Raw genomic sequence first — 23,361 nt, forward strand, 5'->3', positions numbered from 1 at the left:
AGTGTCCCAGAGCGGACCTACAGCTCGTGCGCAGACCTCCGCGGACGGCTACTTCCGGTGCACTCCCAACAGGTTTCCGTCCCGGGTCTCCGGCCGCAGCGCTCCATTTGGGCCGGCGGGAAGCGCGGACTCGTTCCTGCTGCCCGCCCAGCGTTCACTCAACGCATATCCCTCACCGTCCGAGGAGCCCTTAGAAGTGGCTGTGGGCGCGATGGTGGCGGTGTGTGGCGGGGCCGTGCCCAGAAGCGCTCTCTCTCCCGGACAGGGAGGCCGCCTCGCCTCGCCCCGCCCCGGAGTCTGGGTGTTCGCTTTGCCGCCTCGTGGGCGAAGCGCGCCCGAGGGGGTTGTTAGCACAAAAGTGTGGGGAGGGGCCACGTCCCGGCTGCCCCAGCCGTGCGTTTCTTGCCTCGCCTGGCCGTTCCCGTGCGGCGGGAACGCGAGGCGCGCGCACGTGATGCGGCTTCCGAGTCCGCGGGGCCACGCTGAGTATGGCTCGAGGGGTCCCCGCAGGAGCCCCCGGCGCGCCCCTCTTCAGTGTTTTCCAGCTCAGTTCTGGCCCAGTGCCTCGAGTGCGTAGAGGGCGAGAAGTCCTTGCATCCCCTAAACGGGTCGGAACGATAAAAGATTTTCTGAGGGATTCCCGGCTTGTAGGAAATGCCGTAAGACTGCCTGGAAAGCGCGCGCGCACACACGATTTTCTGAGGGAAAACCTGGCGCCGACGCGTCAGCCACGTTTTCAGAGGGCGCGTTTTCCGCGGGGTGGGAGCTGCCGTCTGACCACAGGTTTCTCGGGGCCCTGGATTCTTTGGCGCCTTAAACCTGGGGTTCTGGGACCGTTGGCCCCACTTTCAGTCCGCCGGAAGCGCCTGCCACCTGGAGGCCGAACTCCGCTCTGACACGCCGGAGGTCGGGCGCCGCGCGGCGTTTCCGCGGGACTTCCTTCTGTGGAGGTTTAAGCCCGGCTCGTTGCAGCGCCGACAGAGCGCGTCGGGGTGGGGTCCCCAGACCCTGAGGCGAGGCTTCCTGCCATCTTGGTTTATTGGGAGGCGCAGGCTCGGCCGGCGAGGACTGGGAAGAGGCCAGCCCGGGTGAGCGTCGCCCAGAGGCCGCGGGGGGCTCCGGAGCCCGCTGGAATCGGACCTCACCGCCGTCCTCACGGGGTCGAGGGAGCTGCGTCTTTTCTGCCTCAGCGGCTTTGGGTTTGCAGCGGGAAGATATGAACAGCGGCAGCCCTCGACCCAGAGGAGCAGGAGCCTCAGGAACTGGGTGCGGGAAGGCGGTGAAGAGCCGAAGGATACTCGCATGGCGGCGTCAGGAAGTGGCAGAAGAAAGCCTTAGTCTGAATTTGAGATTTTTGCCAAACTTTTCCAAAGCAGCTGCCCCATTGTCCATTCCCATTCTGCATCCGTTCGTCCATATCGCGATACATGAGGGATTCAATTTCTCCATATCCTTGTCAACACTGTTATTGGCCTTTTTTTTTTTTTCTTATCATAGCTATAGCTGGTGGGTGTGAAGTGGTGTTGCTTTGTGGTTTTGATTTGTATTTCCTTGATAACTAATGGTGTTAAGCATAATCTCACATGCTTAATGGCCATTTATCTTTGGAGAAATACCTATTCAAATCTTTTGCCCATTTTAAAATTGTCTTTTTATTCAGTTGTAAGAGTTGTTTCTTTGTTCTGGATACAAGTTGTTTAGCAGATAGATGGTTTGTAAATATTTTTACTTGCCGTGAATTGTCTTTTCAGTTGTTTGTTTGAGATGGAGTCCCCTCTGTTACCCAGGCTGGAGTGCAGTGGTGTGATCTCAGCTCACTGCAACCTCTGCTTCCCTGGTTCAAGTGTTACTCCTGCCTTAGCCTCCCGAAGTAGCTGGGATTACAGATGTGAGCCATCGCGCCTGGATAGTTTTTGTACCTTTTTTTTTTTTTTTTTCTTGACACGCGTCTTGCTTTGTGGCCTAGAGTGCAGTGGTGCGATCGCGGCTCACCACAACCTCCGCCTCCCGGGTTCAAGCGATTCTCCTGCCTCAGCCACCCAAGTAGCTGGGACTATAGGCCCATGCCACCACATCCAGCTAATTTTTGCATTTTTAGTAGAGACATGGTTTCACCATGTTGTCAGGCTAGTCTTGAACTCCTGACCTCGTGATCTGCCCACCTCGGCCTCCCAAAGTGCTGGGATTACAGGCGTGAGCCACCAGACCCAACTTTTGTCTTTTCACTTTATTTATTTATTTATTTATTTTGAGTCGGAGTCTCCCTCTGTCACCGGGCTGGAGTGCAATGGCGTGATCTCGGCTTACTGCAACGTTCGCCTCCCGCTGGTTCAAGCAGTTCTCGTGCCTCAGCCTCCCAAGTAGCCAGAATTACAGGTGCCCGCCACCACCCACGGCTAATTTTTGCATTTTTAATAGAGACGGGTTCACTATATTGGCCAGGCTGGTCTCGAACTCCTGACCTCATGATCTACCCGCCTCGGTCTCCCCAGGTGCTGGGATTACAGGTGTGAGCCACCACACCCGTCTCACTTTCTTGATGGTATCATTTGCAGCACCAAAGTTCTGAATTTTCATGTGGTCAATATTTTCATTTTTACTTTGTTACTTGTGTTTTTGGTATCTCTTTCAAATAATCTGCTTTTGGTTTTCTTCATCCACTTTATTGTTTCCTTTTTAAAAAATTTCATTTTCTTCTTTATGTTTAATATTCTTTAACATCTTAAATTGAACATTTAACTTTTTTTTTTTTTTTTTTTTTAGACGGGGTTTTTCTCTTTTTTCCCCGGTTTTGTTACCCAGGCTGGAGTGCAATGGCGCGATCTCAGCTCACTGCAACCTCCGCCTCCTGGGTTCAGGCAATTCTCCTGCCTCAGCCTCCTGAGTAGCTGAGATTACAGGCACGTGCCACCATGCCCAGCTAATTTTTTGTATTTTTGGTAGAGACAGGGTTTCACCATGTTGACCAGGATGGTCTCGATCTCTTGACCTCGTGATCCACCCGCCTCAGCCTCCCAAAGTGCTGGGATTACAGGCGTGAGCCACCGCGCCCGGCACATTTAACTTCTTAACATATTATTATTATTTTAGAGCAGGGTCTTGCTCAGTCACCTGGGCAGGAGTGCAGTGGTACAATCACAGCTCACTGCAGCCTCAGACTTCTGGGCTCAAGTAATCCTCTCACCTCAGGCTCCGAGTAGCCAGGACCACAGGCTCAAGCCACCATGCCTGAGCAAGTTTTGTGGTATTTATAGGGACAGAGTCTCAGTATGTTGCCCAGACTGGTCTGGAACTCCTGGCTTCAAGCAGTCCTCCCTCAGCTTCCCAATGTGCTGGGATTACAGGTGTAAGCCACTATGTCTAGCCTAATTTTTGATTTATAATTATGAAAGGACAATAGATTATTTGCCAAAAGTTTATAAATTAATGAAGACTGGCCTTAGTAATAGATTGATTTTTTGTTTTTGTTTTTGAGACGGAGTCTCTTTGTGTTGCCAGGCTGGAGTGCAGTGGCACAATCTCGGTTCACTGCAACCTCTGCCTCCTGGGTTCAAGTGATTCTCCTGCCTCAGCCTCCCAAGTAGCTGGGACTATAGGTGCATGCCACCATGCTCAGCTAATTTTTGTATTTTTAGTAGAGACGGGGTTTCACCCTCAATCTCTTGACCTCGTGATCCGCCTGCCTCAGCTTCCCAAAGTGCTGGGATTACAGGCATGAGCCTGTAGGCTGATTTTTAAAGCTCTGAGTAACAGAAGTTGAAGAACAGTATTTTTAGTAGAGATGGGGTTTTGCAGTATTGGCCAGGCTAGTCTTTCCTGACCTCAGGTGATCTGCCTGCCATAGCTTCCCAAAGTGCTGAGATTACAGGCAAAAGCCACCATGCCCGACCTTAAGCTTAGAGTCTCCTGGCCTTAAGCTTTCTTAAACTTTTAAGTTTTTATTTAATTTTGAAACCAACAAAATGATATATTTGGCCAGATGTGGTGGCTGTAATCCCTGAATTTTGGGAGGCTGAGGAGGGCGGATCACGAGGTCAGGAGATCAAGACCATCCTGGCTTACACAGTGAAACCCCATCTCTACTAAAAATACCAAAAAAATTAGCCAGGCGTGGTGGCAGGCACCTGTAGTCCCAACTACGTGGGAGGCTGAGGCAGGAGAATTGCTTCAACCTGGGAGGCAGAGATTGCAGTGAGCTGAGATTAACGCCACTGCATTTCAGCCTGACAACAGAGCGAGACTCCATCTGAAAGAAAAAAAGATATATATTTATTGTGTACAACATAATAAATTTGAAATATGTATACATTGTGAAATGGCTAAATTGATCTAATTAGCATATGAATACCTCACATTACCTTCTTTTGTGGTGAGAAAAAAAAACCTACTCTAGGCAGTTTTCCAGAGTACAATACATTGTTATTAATGATAGCAAGTTGTACAATAGATTTCTTGAACTTATTCCTCCTATAACTTTCTCCAAAGGACACAAAGGAGATTTGGTTTCCTTTGACCAACATTTCCCTGAGCTTTTTACTTTGAAATAATTTCAAAATTAAAAGTTGCAATAATGCAGAGAACTCCCAAATAACCTTAACTCAGACTCATCAGTTCTTAACCCTTGCTATATTTATTTGTTTCATTTTTTTCTGAACCATGTAGAAGTAGGCCTGAAAGAGTTGTTTTGTCTATAATTTCCTACCTATGTTCCATATCTTCCTGTATTTCTTCCTGTTTCTTTTTGGGGTGCAGAATATAGGATGACACACTTTTTTTTAGTTTTCAAATATCTGATTCTAGATGCTTTTGGTATCTCCAGATACTTGCCTGAGGATATTTACTTCTGTTGTGTTACAGTTTTCTTCTGCTCCTTTGAATTCTGGTCACCTTGGGTTGGGCTCCCAGGACTCCAACTCCCATCTCCTAAATTTATGGAGATGGCCCAGCATCTCCATATGTGCAGGTGGGTGTTTTTCTAGTCTATCTTTACACAGGGGTTTCAGCCCTTTGGGGCTCCGGCTTTAAACAGGGGCCGAGGTTCCAACCATCACCTTCCAGCCACCCAGGCCTCGTTGTCTTTATGGGGGCTATAAACAGGTCCCAGAGCTGCCCTAGCATGAGTTTCCAGGTGTGAAGATCTGACTTTCATTTCTGTCTTCATTTTTAGCTCCTTAGGTGTTCCTTCACTCTCTTGGTGCTTAACTATGAATTTCCCTACTAACATCCTCAGTCCCAGGGTCCACAGCAAGTAAAAGGCAAATGTCAAAACAGCTGTTAAGAGCCACACACAAGCCCTCCCATGCCCCCATGCTTCCTTCCATTCTACATAAACGTGAGACCTGTGAGTCTCTTAAGAGAGGCATCATTGTGGGACCCTCCAGTAGATCAGAAGAGAAAAACAGTTGTGATTTACCTAGTGTGCTCATGAACAAAGCATAAGCACAGGTTCACATTTACACAAAGCACATTCTTGGCACTGTTCCTTTCTCTCCCTCCTTCACCTCTCTTCCTTTCCAAGAACATCTTAAGCACCTGTTCCATATCATGTGCTAGAGATAAAAAGGTGCATAAGACAACATCTCTGACAGCAGAGAGTTCTCTGTAGAATGTGGGGTAACGTGGTAGAAAGTAAAATAAAATGTGAGTTGAAATGGTGGGGATATGAATGTTGTGCTATGGGATACAAGAGTAGGAGAGTTCTTTTTTTGGAAGTGGGAGAGGTGTTTTTTCCCCCACTTTAGAGATGGAGAAAAAGAGACCCAAGAAGATTCAGTGTTTTCCCTTAAGTAAGAGTGAATCCATTGTAGAGGGAGACAGGACCCTCCAGGCAAGCCCGTGCTATCCGCTCCCTCTTGTGTGGAACCTTCCACGTAGACCATACTGAGGCTGGCAATTCCCACACTTGGAAGAGGTTCTGCAATAAGAGTTTTAATAATAAAGTACGGGAGACAGAACCTGAGCAGGGTGAATAGGCACAGCAAATCACAGAATAGATATTAAATGTATCAGTGACCTTAAATTCCCTAAGAAAACAGTAGGACCATGTGCTGTGGCTCATGCTTGTAATCCCTGTTCTTTGGGAGGTCAAGGAAGGTGGATCGCTTGAACCCAGGAGTTCAAGACCAGCCTGGGCAACACGGTGTCACACCATCTTTACAAAAAATAAAAAAATTATCTGGGTGTGGAGGTATGTCCCTGTAGTCCCAGCTACTTGGGAGCTGAAGTCGGAGGATTGCTTGAGCCCAGGAAGTCAAGGTTGCAGTGGCCTGTGATCACTTCATTGCAGCCTCGGTGACAGAATATGACACTGTCTCAAAAGAAAAAAAGAAAACAAAGATGGAATGAGACATTAACTAAGGAAGGCTCCTTGAGGGGGGGTAATACTTCAGTTAGACCTGGAGAGAATGAAGAGTAGATTTGAAAAAAGATTCTTGTAGGTAGAGTCTCAGAATTGAAAATCAGGATTTCAGAGGGTATCACACCCTGAGAGATTAACTACTATAGTGTTATTCAAACTTCCCAGTGAAACTCTTTAAATAGATACTTATCGGTCAGTAGAGAAATTAAAACCACGGATGCTATTGTATCTCCACTAAAATGGCTAGAAAATTAAAAAAGGGACAATACCAAGATCTGGTGAAGTTTGAAAGCAACTAAACTCACACATCATCGGGCAGATGTGTAGCTGACTTTGTAAAACGGTTTGGCAGTTTCTTAAAACGTTAAACATAAGCTTACCAAGTGACCCAGCAGTCCCACTCCTGTTTACCCAACATAACTGAAAAGTTAGATTCACAAAACAGCCTGTAGTTGATACACAGTTATAGCAGGTTTGATCATAGTTGCCTGGCCAGGCACGGTGGCTCATGCCTGTAATCCCAGCACTTTGGGAGGCTGAGGCGGGCAGATCAACCTGAGGTTGAGAGTTTGAGACCAGCTTGACCAACATGGAGAAACCCTGTCTCTACTAAAAATACAAAATTAGCCGGGTGTGGTGGCAGGCGCCTGTAATCCCAGCTACTTAGGAGGCTGAGGCAGGAGAATCTCTTGAACCTGGGAAGTAGAGGTTGTGGTAAGCCAAAATCACGCCACTGCCCTCCAGCTTGGGTGACAAGATAGAAACTCCACTTCAAAAAAATAAAAGAGACCAAATAATCATAGTTGCCCATACTGAAAATGTCCTAATACCCTTCTATGGGTGAATGGATAAACAACTGGTTCCATCCACACAATGGAATGCTACTTGGAGTAAAAAAGCACTCTACACAGGCAATATGGATGACTCCAATACATCACGTTCAGTTAAAGAAGCCACATGCAAACAAGCTGCACACTGTAATTCTGGAAATGATGAGGCAATGGAAGAAAACAAACCAGTGGTTTCCACGGACTGGGGTTGAGGAGGGGCTGACCACGAGTGCACAAAGGAATTCTGGTAGTGATGAAGACGTCCAATATCTGGAATGTGGTGGTGGCACAAGTGTATGTTTTTGTCAAAGCCCACAGAACTATACACTAAAAAGAGTAAATTTTATTGTTTATAAATTATGCTTCAACAAACCTGCCTTTTAACAAATTTTATCAGTAATTATAGTTTTCAAAAGTGGAGATACTTGGCAGACAGCTACTTTATTGACCTCTAAGGTCCCTCTCTCTGCCAAACTGCAGAGCTCCTTAGGACCAAAAACAAACCTTCATTTTACAAATGCAAAAACTGGGACTCCAAGCAAGGAAGAAACATCTACCTGCAGTTCCTCTGGGGGTTGGTGGGAGAGACGGTGGAGAGAATAAGGCTGAGTCCCCACAACAGGCCCAAGTTCTCTATACCGCACCTGAAGGCAGGTGTATGGGACTGAAAGTGGATGTTCTCAGCCACAAGCCTGGGCCTGGATAGGAAACAAGGGTGAGTCTGGAAGGATGTCAGGTAGGGTAGACCCAGAGCACCAGCAAGGCTCACTTCTCACGCCCTCCATCCATTCGTGATGAGTATCCAGATACGAAACCCCACAGTTCAACTCCTGAGCATGGCAGTAACCTTTACACAGTCTGATTTCCCAGAGTGAACTCTCTTGTGTTTATTTCCAGATTTAATGACTTTAATAGTCATCTGAACTATTTATGTTACTCTGCCAGTAATATTTAGACCTTATTTATCTTTCATTATGCCATCCTATCTAATGTAAAATGAACAGTTGCTAAACTGTCTTCTGCATTTGCTGAATAAGGCTGGAACAGTTGCTGAATAAGGCTGGAACTTCGACTGAAGGCCTTCCCACAGTGACTGCATTCATGGGGCTTCTCTCCAGTGTGAATTCTCTGATGCTTAGTTAACTGGGGGCTCTGGCTAAAGGCCCTTCCACATTAAAATTAAAAATGTCTTTCTTGGAAAATCTTTTTGATATGAATAAAGTATCTTTTAGATCCGTCATTTAAAGTAGGTTTCTCTCCAACATGAGTCTGCTGATGTGGTGTGAGTTGTGAGCTCTGGCTGAAGGCTTTCCCACACATACTGCCATGACATGGTTTCCCACCAGTGTGAGTTGCCTGATGTTGAATATGGGTTGAATTCCCATTGAAGGCTTTTCTACATTCTTGACATTTATAGGGCTTTTCCCCAGTATGCATTTTCTGATCTTCAGTGGGTTGTGAGGGGGGACTGAAAGCTTTTCCACATTCATTATATCCAAACGATTTCTCACCAGTGTGAATTGTCCAGCGTAGAATGAGATTTGCACCATGATTAAAGGCTCTGCTCTGTTTCTCTCCAGCGGGAATCTGTCCATCTGGTGTGAGGCTGGAACCGTGAACAAAGGCTGGACCACGTTTTCTGCATTTGCGAGTCTCTCCACTGTGAATTTTCTGATGCTGAGTGAGGGTTGACCTCCGGCTGAAGGCCTTCCCACAGGCACCACATTCATAGGGTTTCTCTCCAGTGTGAACTCGCTGGTGTAGGGTGAGTTGGGAGCTTTGGCTGAAAGCTTTCCCACATTCAATGCATTGGTAGGGCTTCTCCCCAGTGTGAACTCTTCGATGCTGAACAAGAGTGGAACTCCGACTAAAGGCTTTGCCGCACTCATTACAAACATAGGGTTTTTCTCCTGTGTGAATCCTTACATGTTCAGTAAGATGAGAGTTAAAACCAAAGGCTCTACCACATTCATTACATACATAGGGTTTCTCTCCAGTATGAACTCTATGATGGAGAAAAAGGCTTGAGCTTTGACTGAAGGCCTTCCCACACTGATTGCATTTATGGGGCTTCTCTCCAGTGTGGATTCTCTCATGCTGAATAAGGCTGGAACTTCGACTGAAGGCCTTCCCACAGTGACTGCATTCATGGGGCTTCTCTCCAGTGTGAATTCTCTGATGCTGAGTTAATTGGGGGCTCTGGCTAAAGGCCCTTCCACATTCATTACATTTGTAGGGTTTCTCTCCTGTGTGAATTATCCGATGTTGAATAAGAGTTGAGCTTCGACTAAAAGCCTTCCCACACTCACCACACCCAAAGGGTTTTTCTCCAGTGTGAATTCTCCGATGAAGACGGAGGTGAGAATTGAGTCCAAAAGTTTTCCCACATTCGTCGCATTTAAATGGTTTATCTCCAGTGTGAATGTGATGGTGCAGAACAAGGTTTGAGCTGTGAGTAAAGGCTCGCCCACATCGGCCACATTCGTATGGCTTCTCCCCAGTGTGACTTCTCTGATGTCTACTTAGGTCTGAATTATATTTGAAGGTTTTGCTGCATATATCACATTTAAAGACTCTCTCTCTTGTTTTATTTCTTTGACGTCTAATAACATTTTGGTTCAGACTCAAGTTTCTATCAAATGCACCACACTCTTGGGTTCTTTCTCCCAAAGATCTTTCCCTGTCCACGATAGCTTCTGTTAAAACTCCCTTGTGAATGCTGGGTTTGTTCAAACTCTGCCAGGCAGAATTTCCCAGGTTGTCTTCCAGTTTGTCCCCAGGGCCCCATACTTCCTGATATTCAGCTGCCTGTGCATTATTCCTTAAGAGTCTTCTTGATACAAATTCTGGGGTTTTTACTTCTTCAGAAAATTTTTGGTTTAAAATAGATAGTTCCTTCTTGGTCCCAACCTCAGAATCTGTTAAAGAAAAACACAAAGAGTTACTTGAGAAAACCCTCCATCAGGGATAAAGTACATGACGTGTTAGAAGCTCCTATCAACCATTATGCAGAAGGCAGATGCTCTCATAGCAAAACGTGAAAGGCAGAATTCAAAAGTAAAGATGGCCAATCAACAGAATAAAAATATTCATTAGTTATCAAAGTAGTCAAATCAAAACAAATTATAATTTTTCACCATCAAATTGGCAAATTAATCTATTCAACAAATATTTAGAAGACCAGGTATGTTCTAGGTAAGGAATATACAGGGAGATATAGTTTCTGATCTCATGAAGTTTATGTTCTATTCAGGTAGACAGCAAGTTCGTTCTTAAAAATAATGATAAACAATATGACAGAAACTGTGTAAATGTGTTATTGGACCCAACCCAGTCTACATGGTCAGAAAAAATTCCAGGAGTGAGGTTCAAGCTGAAACCTGACAAAGGAAATAAGTTAGCAGTGGCAGACAGGAAGGCCTGGGCCTGGTTGTGATGCACAAAAATATCAATCAAGTTCCTGATTTAAAGAATCTGGGCCAGACGCAGTGGCTCACATCTGTAATCTCAGTTGGTGGAGGGGGGGGCAAGGCAGGAGGGCTGCTTGAAGCCAGGAGTTCAAGACCAGCCTGGGCAACATAAGGAGACCCTGTCAATACAAAAAGAAAAAAAATTTTAATTAGCTGGGTGTGGCGGTGCATGCCTATGGTCCCAGCTATTCAGAAGACTGAGGGATAAGGATTGCTTGAGCCTAGGAGGTCAAGGCTGTGGTAAGCCATGATGGTGCTACTGCACTCCAGTCTGGGCAACAGAATGATACTCTGTCTCAAAAAAGAAAAAGAAACTCACTGCTGGGTGCACTGGCTCACAACTATAATTCCAGCACTTTGGGAGTCTGAGGCAGGAAGAGTGACTGAGGCCATGAGTTTGAGACCGCAATGAGCTAGAATCACGCCACTGCTCTCCAGCCTGGGTGACAGAGTTAAACTGTCTTTTTTTTTTTTTTTTTAATCTCACCATGGCTAGAGCTAGAAGTATGAGGGAAGATTGGGGCAAGATGAGGCAGGGTAGACACAGGAGGCACTGCAAAGAGGTTGAGAAGTTTGGGCTTTATGATACAGACTTTAAAAAAATAATGCTGAGCATTGGTAAGAATTAAAGCAACAAGCATGCCATTTATTGTTGGTGGGACTGTATATAAACGGTTTTTTTGAGACAGGGTCTTGCCGTGTTGCCCAGGTTGGAGTGCAGTGGTGCAACCACAGTTCACTGCAGCCTTGAACTCCCTGGCTCAAGCAATCTTCCTGCCTTAGCCTCCCAAGTAGCTGGGTCTACAGGTGCAAGCCACTGTGCCTAGCCAAAATGTAACTTTTTAAAAAAGTGGCAGTATTGAACCAAAAAATTGGTATTTCACACACCCTTTGTCCTCCAAACTACTCCCCTAGGATTTATCCTAAGTGGACTGCCATATATACGTGGAAATGACTGACTGCAATGATGCTCACTGCATTTTGTAATTATGGGGAAACAAGGAAGCCCCCCAAATGTCCAAAAACAGGGGGCTTTTTTTTGTTGAGATGGAGTCTTGCTCTGTCGCCCAGGCTGGAATGCAATGGCACAATCTCGGCTCACTGCGACCTCTGCCTCCTGGGTTCAAGTGATTGTCCTCAGTCTCCTGAGTAGCTGGGATTACAGGTGCTCACCACCATGCCAGGCTAATTTTTTGTATTTTTAGTACAGATGGGGTTTCACCATGTTGGTCAGGCTGGTCTCGAACTCCTGACCTTGTGATCCGCCCTCCTTGGCCTCCCAAAGTGATGGGATTACAGGTGTGAGCCACTGTGCCCAGCCTGGGAGGTTGTTTAAACCAATTAAAGACCATTCACATAATGGAATACCATTCTACCATTATTATAATAGAAAGATATAATTAAATAAAAAGCTTGTATTACAAAGTGAAGAATGAGGTTCTAAAATTATATAAACAGCATAAACCAACTTTTATTGAACAGATACATGTAAGATAGTTGCTATTTCTTCCTTAAGTGTTTAGTATAAGTTGATGAAGCCATCTGGGCTTGCCATTTTCTCTGAGGAACGGTTTTAAATTATGAGTCAATGTATTCAGCACTTAAAGAATTATGTATTAGCCGGGCGCGGTGGCTCAAGCCTGTAATCCCAGCACTTTGGGAGGCCGAGGCGGGTGGATCACGAGGTCAAGAGATCGAGACCATCCTGGTCAACATGGTGAAACCCCGTCTCTACTAAAACTACAAAAAATTAGCTGGGCATGGTGGCGCGTGTCTGTAGTCCCAGCTACTCAGGAGGCTGAGGCAGGAGCATTGCCTGAACCGAGGAGGCGGAGGTTGCGGTGAGCTGAGATCGCGCCATTGCACTCCAGCCTGGGTAACAAGAGCGAAACTCCGTCTCAAAAAAAAAAAAAAATTAACCTTTTCTTGGTCAGTTTTGATAAATTTATTTTTTTAGGGTATTTATACATTTTATCTCAATGTTCAAAATATTTGGCATAATTGTGCACAAAATATCTTCCCCCCACCATTTTTCTTTATTTATTTATTTTTCTTCTTAGGTCAGCATGTATTTTCTTTCTTTTTTTAAAAGACAGGGCTTGCTCTGTTGCCATGGTGGAGTACAGTGGTGTGATCATAGCTCACTGCAGCCTTGAACTCTTGAGATCAAGTGCTCCTCCCACTTCAGGCTCCCAAGTAGCTGGGACTACAGGTGTGCATCATTAGGAATGATGCCCAGATCATTCCTAATTTTTTTTGTAGAGACAGGGTCTCACTATGTTGCCAGGCTTGTCTCCAACTCCTGATCTCAAGCAATCCTCCTGCTTCGGCTTCCAAAATACTGGGATTACAGGTATAGGTCACTGCACCTGGCCCAAAATATGTTTTTATTATAGTCTGAAGTATCTAGGGGGTGGCACCTTTTTCATTTTGGTTATTTGTTCATTCTCTGTTTTATTCTTCATCAGTCACATCCAGAAAACAGAAAGAGATGATACATGTTCCAACAGTGTATGTGAGGTTAATTCATCTTTGATACCAAAATTTGACAACAGTATGAGAAAACAAAATTGGAGGCCAACCTCACCCACAATTATGGATGTGAAATCCCTAAACAAAACATTAAGAAGCCAAATCTGGTAATATATGTAACAAGGATAACACATCATGAACAAGTAGGTTTATTCCAAGAACGCAAAGTTAGGCTGGGTGTGGTGGCTCACACTCGTAATCTCAACACTTTGGGAAGTAGAAATGGGCAGATCGCTTGAGGCCAGGAGCTCAAGACCAGCCTGGCCAATATGGCAAAGCTCCATCTCTACTTAAAAAAAAAGAAAAAAAAATTAGCCAGGTGTGGTGGCATGCTCCTGTAATCCCAGCTACTCAGAGGCTGAGGCAGGAAAGTCACCTGAACTGGGAGGTGGAGGTTGCAGTGAGCCAAGATTGGGTGATTGCACTCCACCCTGGGTGACACAGTGAGACTGTGTCTCAATAATAATAAAGACTATTAAAAAACTTAGCCAGGCATGGTGGTCCACACCTGCCCACCTACTCAGGAGGTTGAGGTGGGAGGATTACTTGAGCCCCAGAGTTTGACATTACAGTGAGCTATGATTGTGCCACTGCACTCTAGTATGGGCAATAGAGTGAGACCCTGCCTCTGAAAAAAGTTTTTTTTTTTTAGTGAAAGAGCCCAAACATAAAAGAGTATATGCTGTAAAGTTCTATTTATAAAAAGTTCAAAACTCAGTGACTATCCCTGTGGCAGTAGTGCCTTGGAGAGACACCACTGGGCTTCTGTAGAGCTGATACTGTTTTGTTTCCTAATCTGTGCTGGCCACATGGCTGGGTCTGATTTGTGAACATTCAGTAAGCAATACAATCTGTGTACACTGTCCCTAACAAGAGAGGCAGCCTGTCTTTTGAAGCTTTGAAGATAGGCACTGCCTGCTCCTCTCTAGCTATGGAAGTCCTAGATGGCATCTTCTTGCAATAGAAGACTGATTGTCTACACTGAAAATCTATTGCTAGTGTAGCCACCTTCATCAATCACCGTAGCTAGGTCTTCTGGACAACTTCTGCAGCTTCTCCATCAGCAGTTGCTGCCTCACCTTGTACTTTTGTTATAGAGACGGTTTCTTTCGTTAACCCTCATGAATCAACCTCTGCTAGCTTCAAGGTTTTCTTCTGCAGCTTCCTTTTCCCCTCAGCTTTCACAGAATTGAAGAGAGTTAGGGCCTTGTTCTAGAGGTGAAGCTTTGGCTTAAAGGAATGTGTCTGGTTTTATCTTCTAGCCAGACAGTTTGAGGGGGACTGAAACTGCCTCCACACCAGCAATAAAGCTGCTGTACTTTCTTGTCATTCATGAGTTCACCAGAATAGCACTTCAAATTTCCTTCAAGGACTTTTCTTTTTTCTGAGATGATGTCTTACTCTGTTGCCCAGGCTGGGGTGCAGTGCCACGATCTCGGCTCACTGCAACCTCCACCTCCCGGGTTCAAGCAATTCTCCTGCCTCGGCCTCCCAAGTAACTGAGACTACGGGTGCGTGCCATCATGCCTGGCTGATTTTTTGTATTTTTAGTAGAGATGGGGTTTCACCATATTAGCCAGGATGGTCTCGATCTCCTAACCTCGTGATCTGCCTGCCATGACCTCCCAAAGTGCTGGGATTACAGGTGTGAGCCACTGCGCCCAGCCTAAGAACTTTTCTTTTTATTGTTAGTATCTTCTTGAGACAGGGTCTCACTCTGTCGCCCAGGCTGGAGTGCAGTGGTGTGATCATAGGTCATTGCAGCCTCCAAACTTGTGAGGTCAAAGTGATTCTCCTGTCTCAGCCTTATGAGCAGCTGAGACTACAGGCATGAGCCACCACACCAGGAGATCTTTTGCTTTGCACTCACAACTTAGCTAACAGATGCAAGAGGCCTGGCTTTTGGCCTGTCTCAGCTTTCATTCTGCCTTCCCACTAAGCTTGATAATTTCTAGCATTTGCAATAAAGCAAGAGATGTGTGACTCTTCATTTGAACACTTACAGGTCATTGCAGGGTTATTAATTGGCCTAGTTACAATATTGCTGAGTCTCAGGGAATATGGAGGCCCTTGGAGAGGGGGAGAGGGAGGGAATGGCTGCTCAGTGGGTCAGGACACTCAACATTTGATTAAGTTCACTATCTCATGCGGGCAGGGTTCACGGTGCCCTTAAACAATTACAATAGCAACATTAAAGATCACTGATCATTGTAACAGATATAATAAAAAGGTCTGAAATACTGCAAGAATCACTAAAATGTGACACAGACAGAAGTGAGCACATGCTATTGAAAATGGCACTGACAGACTCGCTCAACACAAGGTTCACAAACCGTCAATTTGTAAAAAATGTTGGCTGGTTGCAGTGGCTCACACCTGTAATCCCAGCACTTTGGGAAGCGGAGGTGGGCAGATCACCTGAGATCAGAAGTTTGAGACCAGCCTGACCAACATGGTGAAACACTGTCTCTACTAAAAATACAAAATTAGCTGGGCATGGTGGTGCACGCCTATAATCTCAGCTACTTGGGAGGCCGAGGCAGGAGAATTGCTTGAACCTGGGAGGCAGACGTTCCACTGAGCTGTTATCATGCCATTGCACTCCAGCCTGGGGGACAAGAGTGAAACTCCATCTTAAAAAAAAAAATGCAGTATCTGCAAAGTACAACAAAGTGAAGTGCAATAAAATGAAGTGTGCCTGACCTATATTCAAATTTAAAAATTAAAAATAAGAGTTTACTCCTAAAGCTCCTTGTTATAAAAGTTAAAAAAAAAATTGGGGAAAAAATTTATTTACTATTGTTTTAACCATACATAGTGCCCTTTTAGCAAGCATTTAAGATTCCTCTTAAATGCCAGGCTCCTCCCTGATGCCTCATATCAACGCAACTGCACGCTTAAAAACAGATCTTTTGGGCTGGGCGTGGTGGCTCGTGCCCATAACCCTAGCACTTTGGGAGGCTGAATTGGGAGGCGAGCTTAAGCCCAGGAGGTGGAGGCTGCAGTGAGCTGAGATTTCACCTCTGCACTCCAGCCTGGGCAACAGAGTAAGACCCTTTCTCTGAAACCAAAACCAAAACACATCTCTCATCATGCTATCAACATGTTATATGTGTTCTTTGTGACTACTCGGATTAAAATGTCCAATTGTAACAGTTTCTCAACATTGCAGGCAGCAGTGTTCCCAGGGGGGGTGCCCTCACCCACCAACTCGAGGCCGCTCACTCACTGTGCAGCTGTATGGCAGGCCCAGCGGTGCCTCTTCCTTCATACATCACCAGAATCGGCTGAAAAGTGCCAAAACAGAACTCAGAAAACAACTAAGTGGAGAGGCCATGTTTTATCCACCTGGCCTAAATGACCCTCCAGACGCTGAGCCCAGAGCACCAATCCCTGGACTGGGAGAGCAGCACAAGTGGGCTCTGCTGCCACCCAGAGGCCTCCCGTGGTAACACAGCCACGGAGAGCACAGCACGTGATGCTGTGACGAGGCATCGCAGGCATCGGGGGTCCCTGACAAGAGACCCCCAACAAACACGACTGCAACTCAGCCTGGGCACAAAGTCCACATGGAGGCACTGCCAGGAGCGCCTGCAGGGCCAGGTCAGACACTGTGGTAGGGAGGGCGGGAATGGAACCTCTGGCTCCCGGGGGCCCCATCTCTAACCTCCTGGGCACCCCCGACACACACTCGGAACTTTTAAGCAGGGCCCCTGTGCTCACCACTGCCCTTCAAAGGCGAATCAGTAGAAACAGAATCACCTTTTCCATTCGGCTGACAAGATCTTCCAGCCAGTGACTGTGGTGGGAACGCCCCCCATCAGAGGAGACAGCAGTGCCTCTGGCAGCCACAGGGGATTAAGCCTGAGGACAGGCTCTCCGCCACCTGCCCCAAACGACCTAAATGCTTCAAGATGACGGCTCCTCCGGAGCTCCGGGGAAGCCCCACGACGTTAGTGGTTCACTACACTGACATCATCCGTGGGATATGTGGGCCACAGAGCTAAGGCCACCTTGCTTCCTGGTCTAAGTGTGGCACTAATCACACACAGAAGCCTCGTTCCCCTGCGAGTTTAGACTATTCCAATCAACACTTTAGTCAAAATTACCACAAACAGCTGCTATCAGAAGCACAGTTTCACGAAACTACACAGTTCTTCGTCTTCCTCCAGCTACAAAAACCTGTGTTCCCTTAATGGTGTCCTGCGTACCAATGAAACGTTCAGGGCAACAGTAACATTCCGTATCTTGATAGAGGTTTGGTTTACACAAGTGTGTCTATCTCTTAAAGCTGAGCAAACTCACACTGAAGATTTGTGCATTCTATTTATGTAATTTTCACCTCGAAAGAAAAAACTATAAACAAACACTGATCTCCAATTAGTGACACATATGTGTTTAAAGGAAGTGTCCTGTTAGTGCTGCTACATGGTTAGTTTATATTTATTCATTTATTTATTTAGAGACAGAGTCTCACTCTGTCACCTAGGCTGGAGTGCAGTGGCTCAATTTCTGCTTACCACAACCTCTGCCTCCCAGGCTCAAGCTATTCTCCCGCCTCAGCCTCCCGAGTAGCCAGCATTACAGGTGTTAGTCATCACGCCCTGCTAGTGTGTGTGTGTGTGTGTATTTTTTTAAGACGGAGTCTCACTCTGTTGCACTCCCAGGCTGGAGTGCAGTGGCGCCGTCTCAGCTCACTGCAACCACTGCCTCCCAGTTTCAAGTGATTCTCCTGCCTCAATCTCCCAAGTAGCTGGCACTACAGGTGTATGCCACTACAGCCAGCTAATTTTTGTATTTTTAGTAGAGAAGAGGTTTTGCCATGTTGGCTAGCCTGGTCTCAAACTCCTGATCTCATGACCTGCCCACTTCAGCCTCCCAAAATGCTGGGATTACAGGTGTGAGTCACTGTGCTCAGCGATTTTTGTATTTTTAGTAGAGACAGGATTTCACCAGGTTGTATTTTTAGTAGAGACAGGATTTCACCATGTTGGCCACACCAGTCTCAAACTTCTGACCTCAGGTGATCCGCCCACCTTGGCTTCCCAAAGTGCTAGAATTACAGACTGAGGCACCATGCCTGGCCCAATAATTTTAATAAAGGACGTGTCTTCACAGCTGCAACTGTTTTTTTTTTTTTTTTTTTTTTGGAGACGGGGTTTCCCCCTTTTTCCCAGGCCGGAGTGCAATGGCGTGATCTCGGCTCACCGCAACCTCCGCCTCCTGGGTTCAGGCAATTCTCCTGCCTCAGCCTCCTGAGTAGCTGGGATTACAGGCACGCGCCACCATGCCCAGCTAATGTTTTGTCTTTTTAGTAGAGATGGGGTTTCACCATGTTGACCAGGATGGTCTCGATCTCTTGACCTCGTGATCCACCCGCCTCGGCCTCCCACAGTGCTGGGATTACAGGCGTGAGCCACCGCGCCCGGCAACTGTTTTGTTTTTGTTTTTTCCTGAGTCTTTCTCTGTTGCCCAGGCTGGAGTGCAATGATGCAATCTCAACTCACTGCAACCTTTGCCTCCCAGGTTCAAGTGATTCTCATGCCTCAGTCTCCCGAGTGGCTGGGACTACAGGCATGTGCCACCATGCCCAGCTAATTTTTATATTTTTTAGTAGAGATGGGGTTTTGCCATGTTGGCCAGGCTTGTGTCAAATTCTGGCCTCAAGTGATCCGCCCACCTCAGCTTCCCAAAGTGTTGGGATTACAGGTGTGAGCCACGGTGCCCAGCCCTGCAATTTACTTTAAGAGCAAAAACAAAGTAAGTAGATGATGGGTCTAGTATAGGGATAGTGGGATGGGGAAACATGAAAAAATGTTAACACAGAACCTCGGTGGTGGGTGTATGAGTCTTCACTATAAAGTTCTTCCAAATTTGATGTCTGTCTGGAATCTTCCATAAACGTTGTGGGGACAATGGCTGTACATCAATTCTAGATCATCCAAAAATCTATGCATGACTGAGAGGCCATAATAAAAAGACAAATTGGCCAATTACATTAGACTGAGCGTTGGAACCTATCAGCCTTCAAAAGCAAACCACGGCAGGTAACTTAATACTAGCAGTGGTAATAATTTGCTTGCATTTAACAAATTGTTGATAAAGGCTGGGAGCAGTGGCTCATGCCTGTAATCCCAGCACTTTGGGAGGCCAAGGCGGGTGGATTACCTGAAGTCAGGAGTTCAAGAGCAGCCTGGCCAACATGGTAAAATCCCTTCTCTACTAAAAAATAGAAAAATTAGCCGGGCGTGGTGGCACGTGCCTGTAGTCCCAGCTACTCAAGAGGCAGGCTGAGGCAGGAGAATTGCTTCAACCCAGGAGGTGGGGGTTGTAGTGAGCTGAGTGAGACTGTGCCACTGCACTCCAGCCTGGGCGACAGAGTAAGACTCTGTCTCAAAACAAAACAAACAAAATGAAAAGGTTGATAAAATATTACCTAAGGCCGGGAGTGGTGGCTCACGCCTGTAATTCCAGCACTTTGGGAGGCCAAGGTGGGTGGATCATGAGGTCAGGATATCGAGACCATCCTGGCCCTAGTAGAGATGGAGAAACCCCATCTCTACTAAAATATAAAAATTAGCTGGGCGTGGTGATGCGCACCTGTAGTCTCAGCTACTCAGGAGGCTGAGACAGGGGAATCGCTTGAATCCAGGAGACGGAGGTTGCAGTGAGCCAAGATAGTGCCACTGCACACCAGCCTAGCAAAAGAGCAAGATTCCGTCTAAATAAAGTTTTATATATATATATATATATATATATATATATATATATAAAAAAAACTTAATTCAGGTGTGGTGGCTCATGCCCGTAATCCTAGCACTTTGAGAGGCTGAGGTGGGAGGATCGCTTGAGGCCAAGAGTTTGAGACGTGCATGCGCAAGACGTTGAGACCCCACCTCTCAAAAACCACAGTGCAGCGAGCTCGTTTCCGAGCTGCCTCCGCAGGTGCTTTGCTTTTCGACATGAGCTCTGGCTGCCATAAGGCCTCTGAAGCAGCCTTACCTGAGTTCCCAACCCCTCCCTCTTAGTCCTTGCAGGTCAGAGGCCACCGCTCCAAGCCTACCCGCACCCAGCTGCTTGATTGTACGCGAACCTGGACGGAATGCAGAGCAAGAGCCCTCCTTGTGTGTGTTTGCTTCAAACCCTGCAATTCCTCTTCTCCCAGTCTGGGCTTCCACCCACACCCTGAACCCCAAGAAAGGCAGATACCCCAGATGCTCGCCGTCCATCCTCTTCTCATGCCGACCTCCTTGTGGCCTTCAAGCATGCCGTGTACCCCTAAGACCTATGAGTAAGATATTTATTTTCCATCTTGTGCCTAATCACTGAAGAGGTTTTCTCCATAAGATAAAGAAAAGGAAAAAAGAAAAAACCCTGGAACAGCTAACACAGTTGCTGGGACGGAACATACCCATACTTAGCATGAGATGCCTTTCAGCTGCACCTGCCTGACTAAAATCACTGCCAGTGGGGCCAACTGCGTCTGGGAAGGCAGAGTTGCTGCTAGGGTCTACCCAGCAGCTGGTAAAGTTTTAGGCTGGACGCGCCAGATGCCTAAACTGTGCACCTTAAGTGGCTGCTGGGCAGGTAAGGGTGGCTCTGTGTCTCTGAAATCGTGACCGAGGAGACGCCCACTCAGACCAAGGTCCCGTGGTTGGGGACCTTCCCATGCCACACCTGCCTGGTGGTTTCCTTTATCCCAGTGCTGTGAAGAAAGCTCATGGCTATAGGGAAACCTCCTGCGGCGTTCACAGGTGTCCAGGTCTACCACAGACCCCAGACAGTGGGCAATCCCCGCAGAGGCTGGCCATGACCCCTTGCAAATGTCCATGCTTTGTCCCAGTGGCTGTCAGCCCTGTCCCCCAACTCCAGGGGGTGTCATGGGTCTAATCTCTGGCAGGAAGTGACTACAACTGGTGGGCAAAAGCAAATGCCTGACCACCCAGTCCCTGCCCCACCAGGTGCCGGGGGCCTCCGCCCAGCTCTCAGAGTACAAGGCTCACAGCAGTGGCATCGACTCTACTTGGTGCTGCTGCCACCAGCATGCCGAGCTCTGGCCCTGTGGCCCCGGGGCCTGGGGGTCAACCCTGACACCAGAAAATGATGGCGCTGATGGGTGCTGACCCTGGTCTCTCAGAGGCCACTGGGACACCCTGGAGAGGGAAGTGCTGCCTGTGAGGTGGGGACACACAGAGGTCACCCTCAGATTCTTCTGGTAATAATCCAAAAGGTCAAAACCGCAGGGGACAGTGGAATTAGAACTGGAGACCAATGCCAGGCGCAGTGGCTTACACCAGTAATCCCAGCACTTTGGGAGGCCGAGGCAGGCGGATCACGAGGTCAAGAGATCGAAAACATCCTGGCCAACATGGTGAAACCCCGTCTCTACTAAAAATACAAAAATTAGCCAGGCATGGTGGCACGTGACTGTAGTCCCAGCTACTTGGGAGGCTGAGGCAGGAAAATCGCTTGAACTTGGGAGGTGGAGGTGGCTATGAGCCAACATGGTGCCACTGCACTCCAGCCTGGTGACAGAGCAAGACTCCATCTCAACGAAAAAAAAAAAGAAGAACTGGAGACCAAATTCCTGTATGGTAGGAATTCAAATTTTTCTTGAGATATTTTACAGGCTGGACATGGTGGCTCACACCTGTAATTCTAGCACTGGGAGGCTGAGGTGGGCAGATCACGAGGTCATGAGATCCAGACCATCCAGGCCAACATGGTAAAACCCCGTCTCTACTAAAAATACAAAAATCAGCTTGCATGCCTGTAATCCCAGCTACTGGTAAGGCTAAAGCAGGAGAATCGCTTGAACCACGCAGGCAGAGGTTGCAGTGAGCTGAGATCACGCCACTGCACTCCAGCCTATTGACAGAGCAAGACTCCGTCTTGGAAAAAAAAGAAAAAAAAAAGAGAGAAACTTTTGCACTGGCCAGGCACAGTAATCCCAGCATTTAGGGTGGGCCATCTGAGGTCAGGAGTTCAAGACCTCTTGACCAGTCTGGCCAACATGGTAAAACCCCATCTCCACTGAAAATACAAAAATTAGCAGGCCAATAGTGGTGCATGCCTGTAATCCCAGCTACTTTACTTGGGAGGCTGAGGTAGGAGAATCACTTGAGCCTGGAAGCAAAGGTTGAGGTGAGCCAAGATCACGCCACTGCACTCCAGCCTGAGCAGGAGAGTGAGACCCTGTCTCAAAAAAAAAAAAAAAAAAAAAAGAAAGAAAGAAAGGCCAAGCATGGTGGCTCACGCCTGTAATCCTAGCACTTTGGGAGGCTGAGGCGGGCAGATCATCTGAGTTCAGGAGTTCAAGACCAGCCTGGCAAACATGGTGAAACCCCATCTCTATAAAAATACAAAAATTACCCAGGCATGATGGCAGGTACCTGTAATCCCAACTGCTCCGGAGGCTAAGGAGGGCTGAACCCAGGAGGCAGAGGTTGCGGTGAGCTGAGATCGCACTATTGCACTCCAGTCTGGATGACAGAGTGAAATTCCATCTCAAAAAAAAAAAAAAAAAAAAAAAAGATGCCAGGCGCAGTGGCTCACCTCTGTAATCCCAGCACTTTGGGAGGCAGAGGCAGGCGGATCACGACCATCCTGGCCAACATGGTGAAACCCCATCTCTACTAAAAGTACAAAGATTAGCTGGGTGTGGTGGCGAGTGCCTGTAATCCCAGCTACTTGGGAGACTGAGGCAGGAGAATCACTTGAACCAAGGAGTCGGAGATTGCAGTGAGCTGAGATCGCACTACTGCACTTCAGTCTGGTGACAGAGCGAGACTCCATCTCAAAAAAAAAGGAGATTTTGCATTGCTGGAGTGAAAAGGGGGCTGACCAGCTACTCAGGGCATTTAGTATCAGGCCAGAGATAACACTCATGCCCACAGAAATGTGCACTAAATTCCTCCAGGACACTGGCCCAGATCCCCCACAACTGTCCCTAAATGTGGCCAATCCCATGCCCACAAGTCAGAAAAACGTCATGGAAACCTCACTGGGTGGGGAGGACCAGTGCAACAGGAGGCTCCCTGCCATGGATGCTCAAGTCGTGGCTGGGACTCACCACCCACCACAGTGACAATAGCCAGCGTTCACCGTGGCTCCTGGAGACCACACTCACCCCCTGCTCACCATGGAGGGCCCTGGAGACCACACTCACCCC

General features: G+C 47.1%; 1 protein-coding gene across 4 annotated transcripts in view; it reads right to left on the minus strand.

The window, feature by feature from the left end:
* Positions 1 to 7,509: 7,509 nt before the first annotated feature.
* Positions 7,510 to 23,361, minus strand: part of ZNF251 (zinc finger protein 251) — a 37,386-nt gene continuing 21,534 nt past the window's right edge. For 2 of the 4 annotated variants that reach the window (XM_032256724.1, XM_032256731.1), the window contains 2 exons: positions 16,420 to 16,477; positions 7,510 to 10,106 (listed from right to left, as the gene is read on the minus strand). In XM_032256724.1, coding sequence (XP_032112615.1) covers positions 8,368 to 10,106; positions 16,420 to 16,465 — 1,785 coding nt within the window. In that variant the 5' untranslated portion in view covers positions 16,466 to 16,477 and the 3' untranslated portion in view covers positions 7,510 to 8,367. The remainder of the gene's footprint in view (positions 10,107 to 16,419; positions 16,478 to 23,361) is intronic. The other 2 variants (XM_032256704.1, XM_032256714.1) reach the window with 1 other exon arrangement.

This window comes from Sapajus apella, unplaced genomic scaffold (assembly GCF_009761245.1).
Source record: "Sapajus apella isolate SASKATOON/1434 unplaced genomic scaffold, GSC_monkey_1.0 scaffold3, whole genome shotgun sequence".
NCBI classification, from domain to species: domain Eukaryota; kingdom Metazoa; phylum Chordata; class Mammalia; order Primates; family Cebidae; genus Sapajus; species Sapajus apella.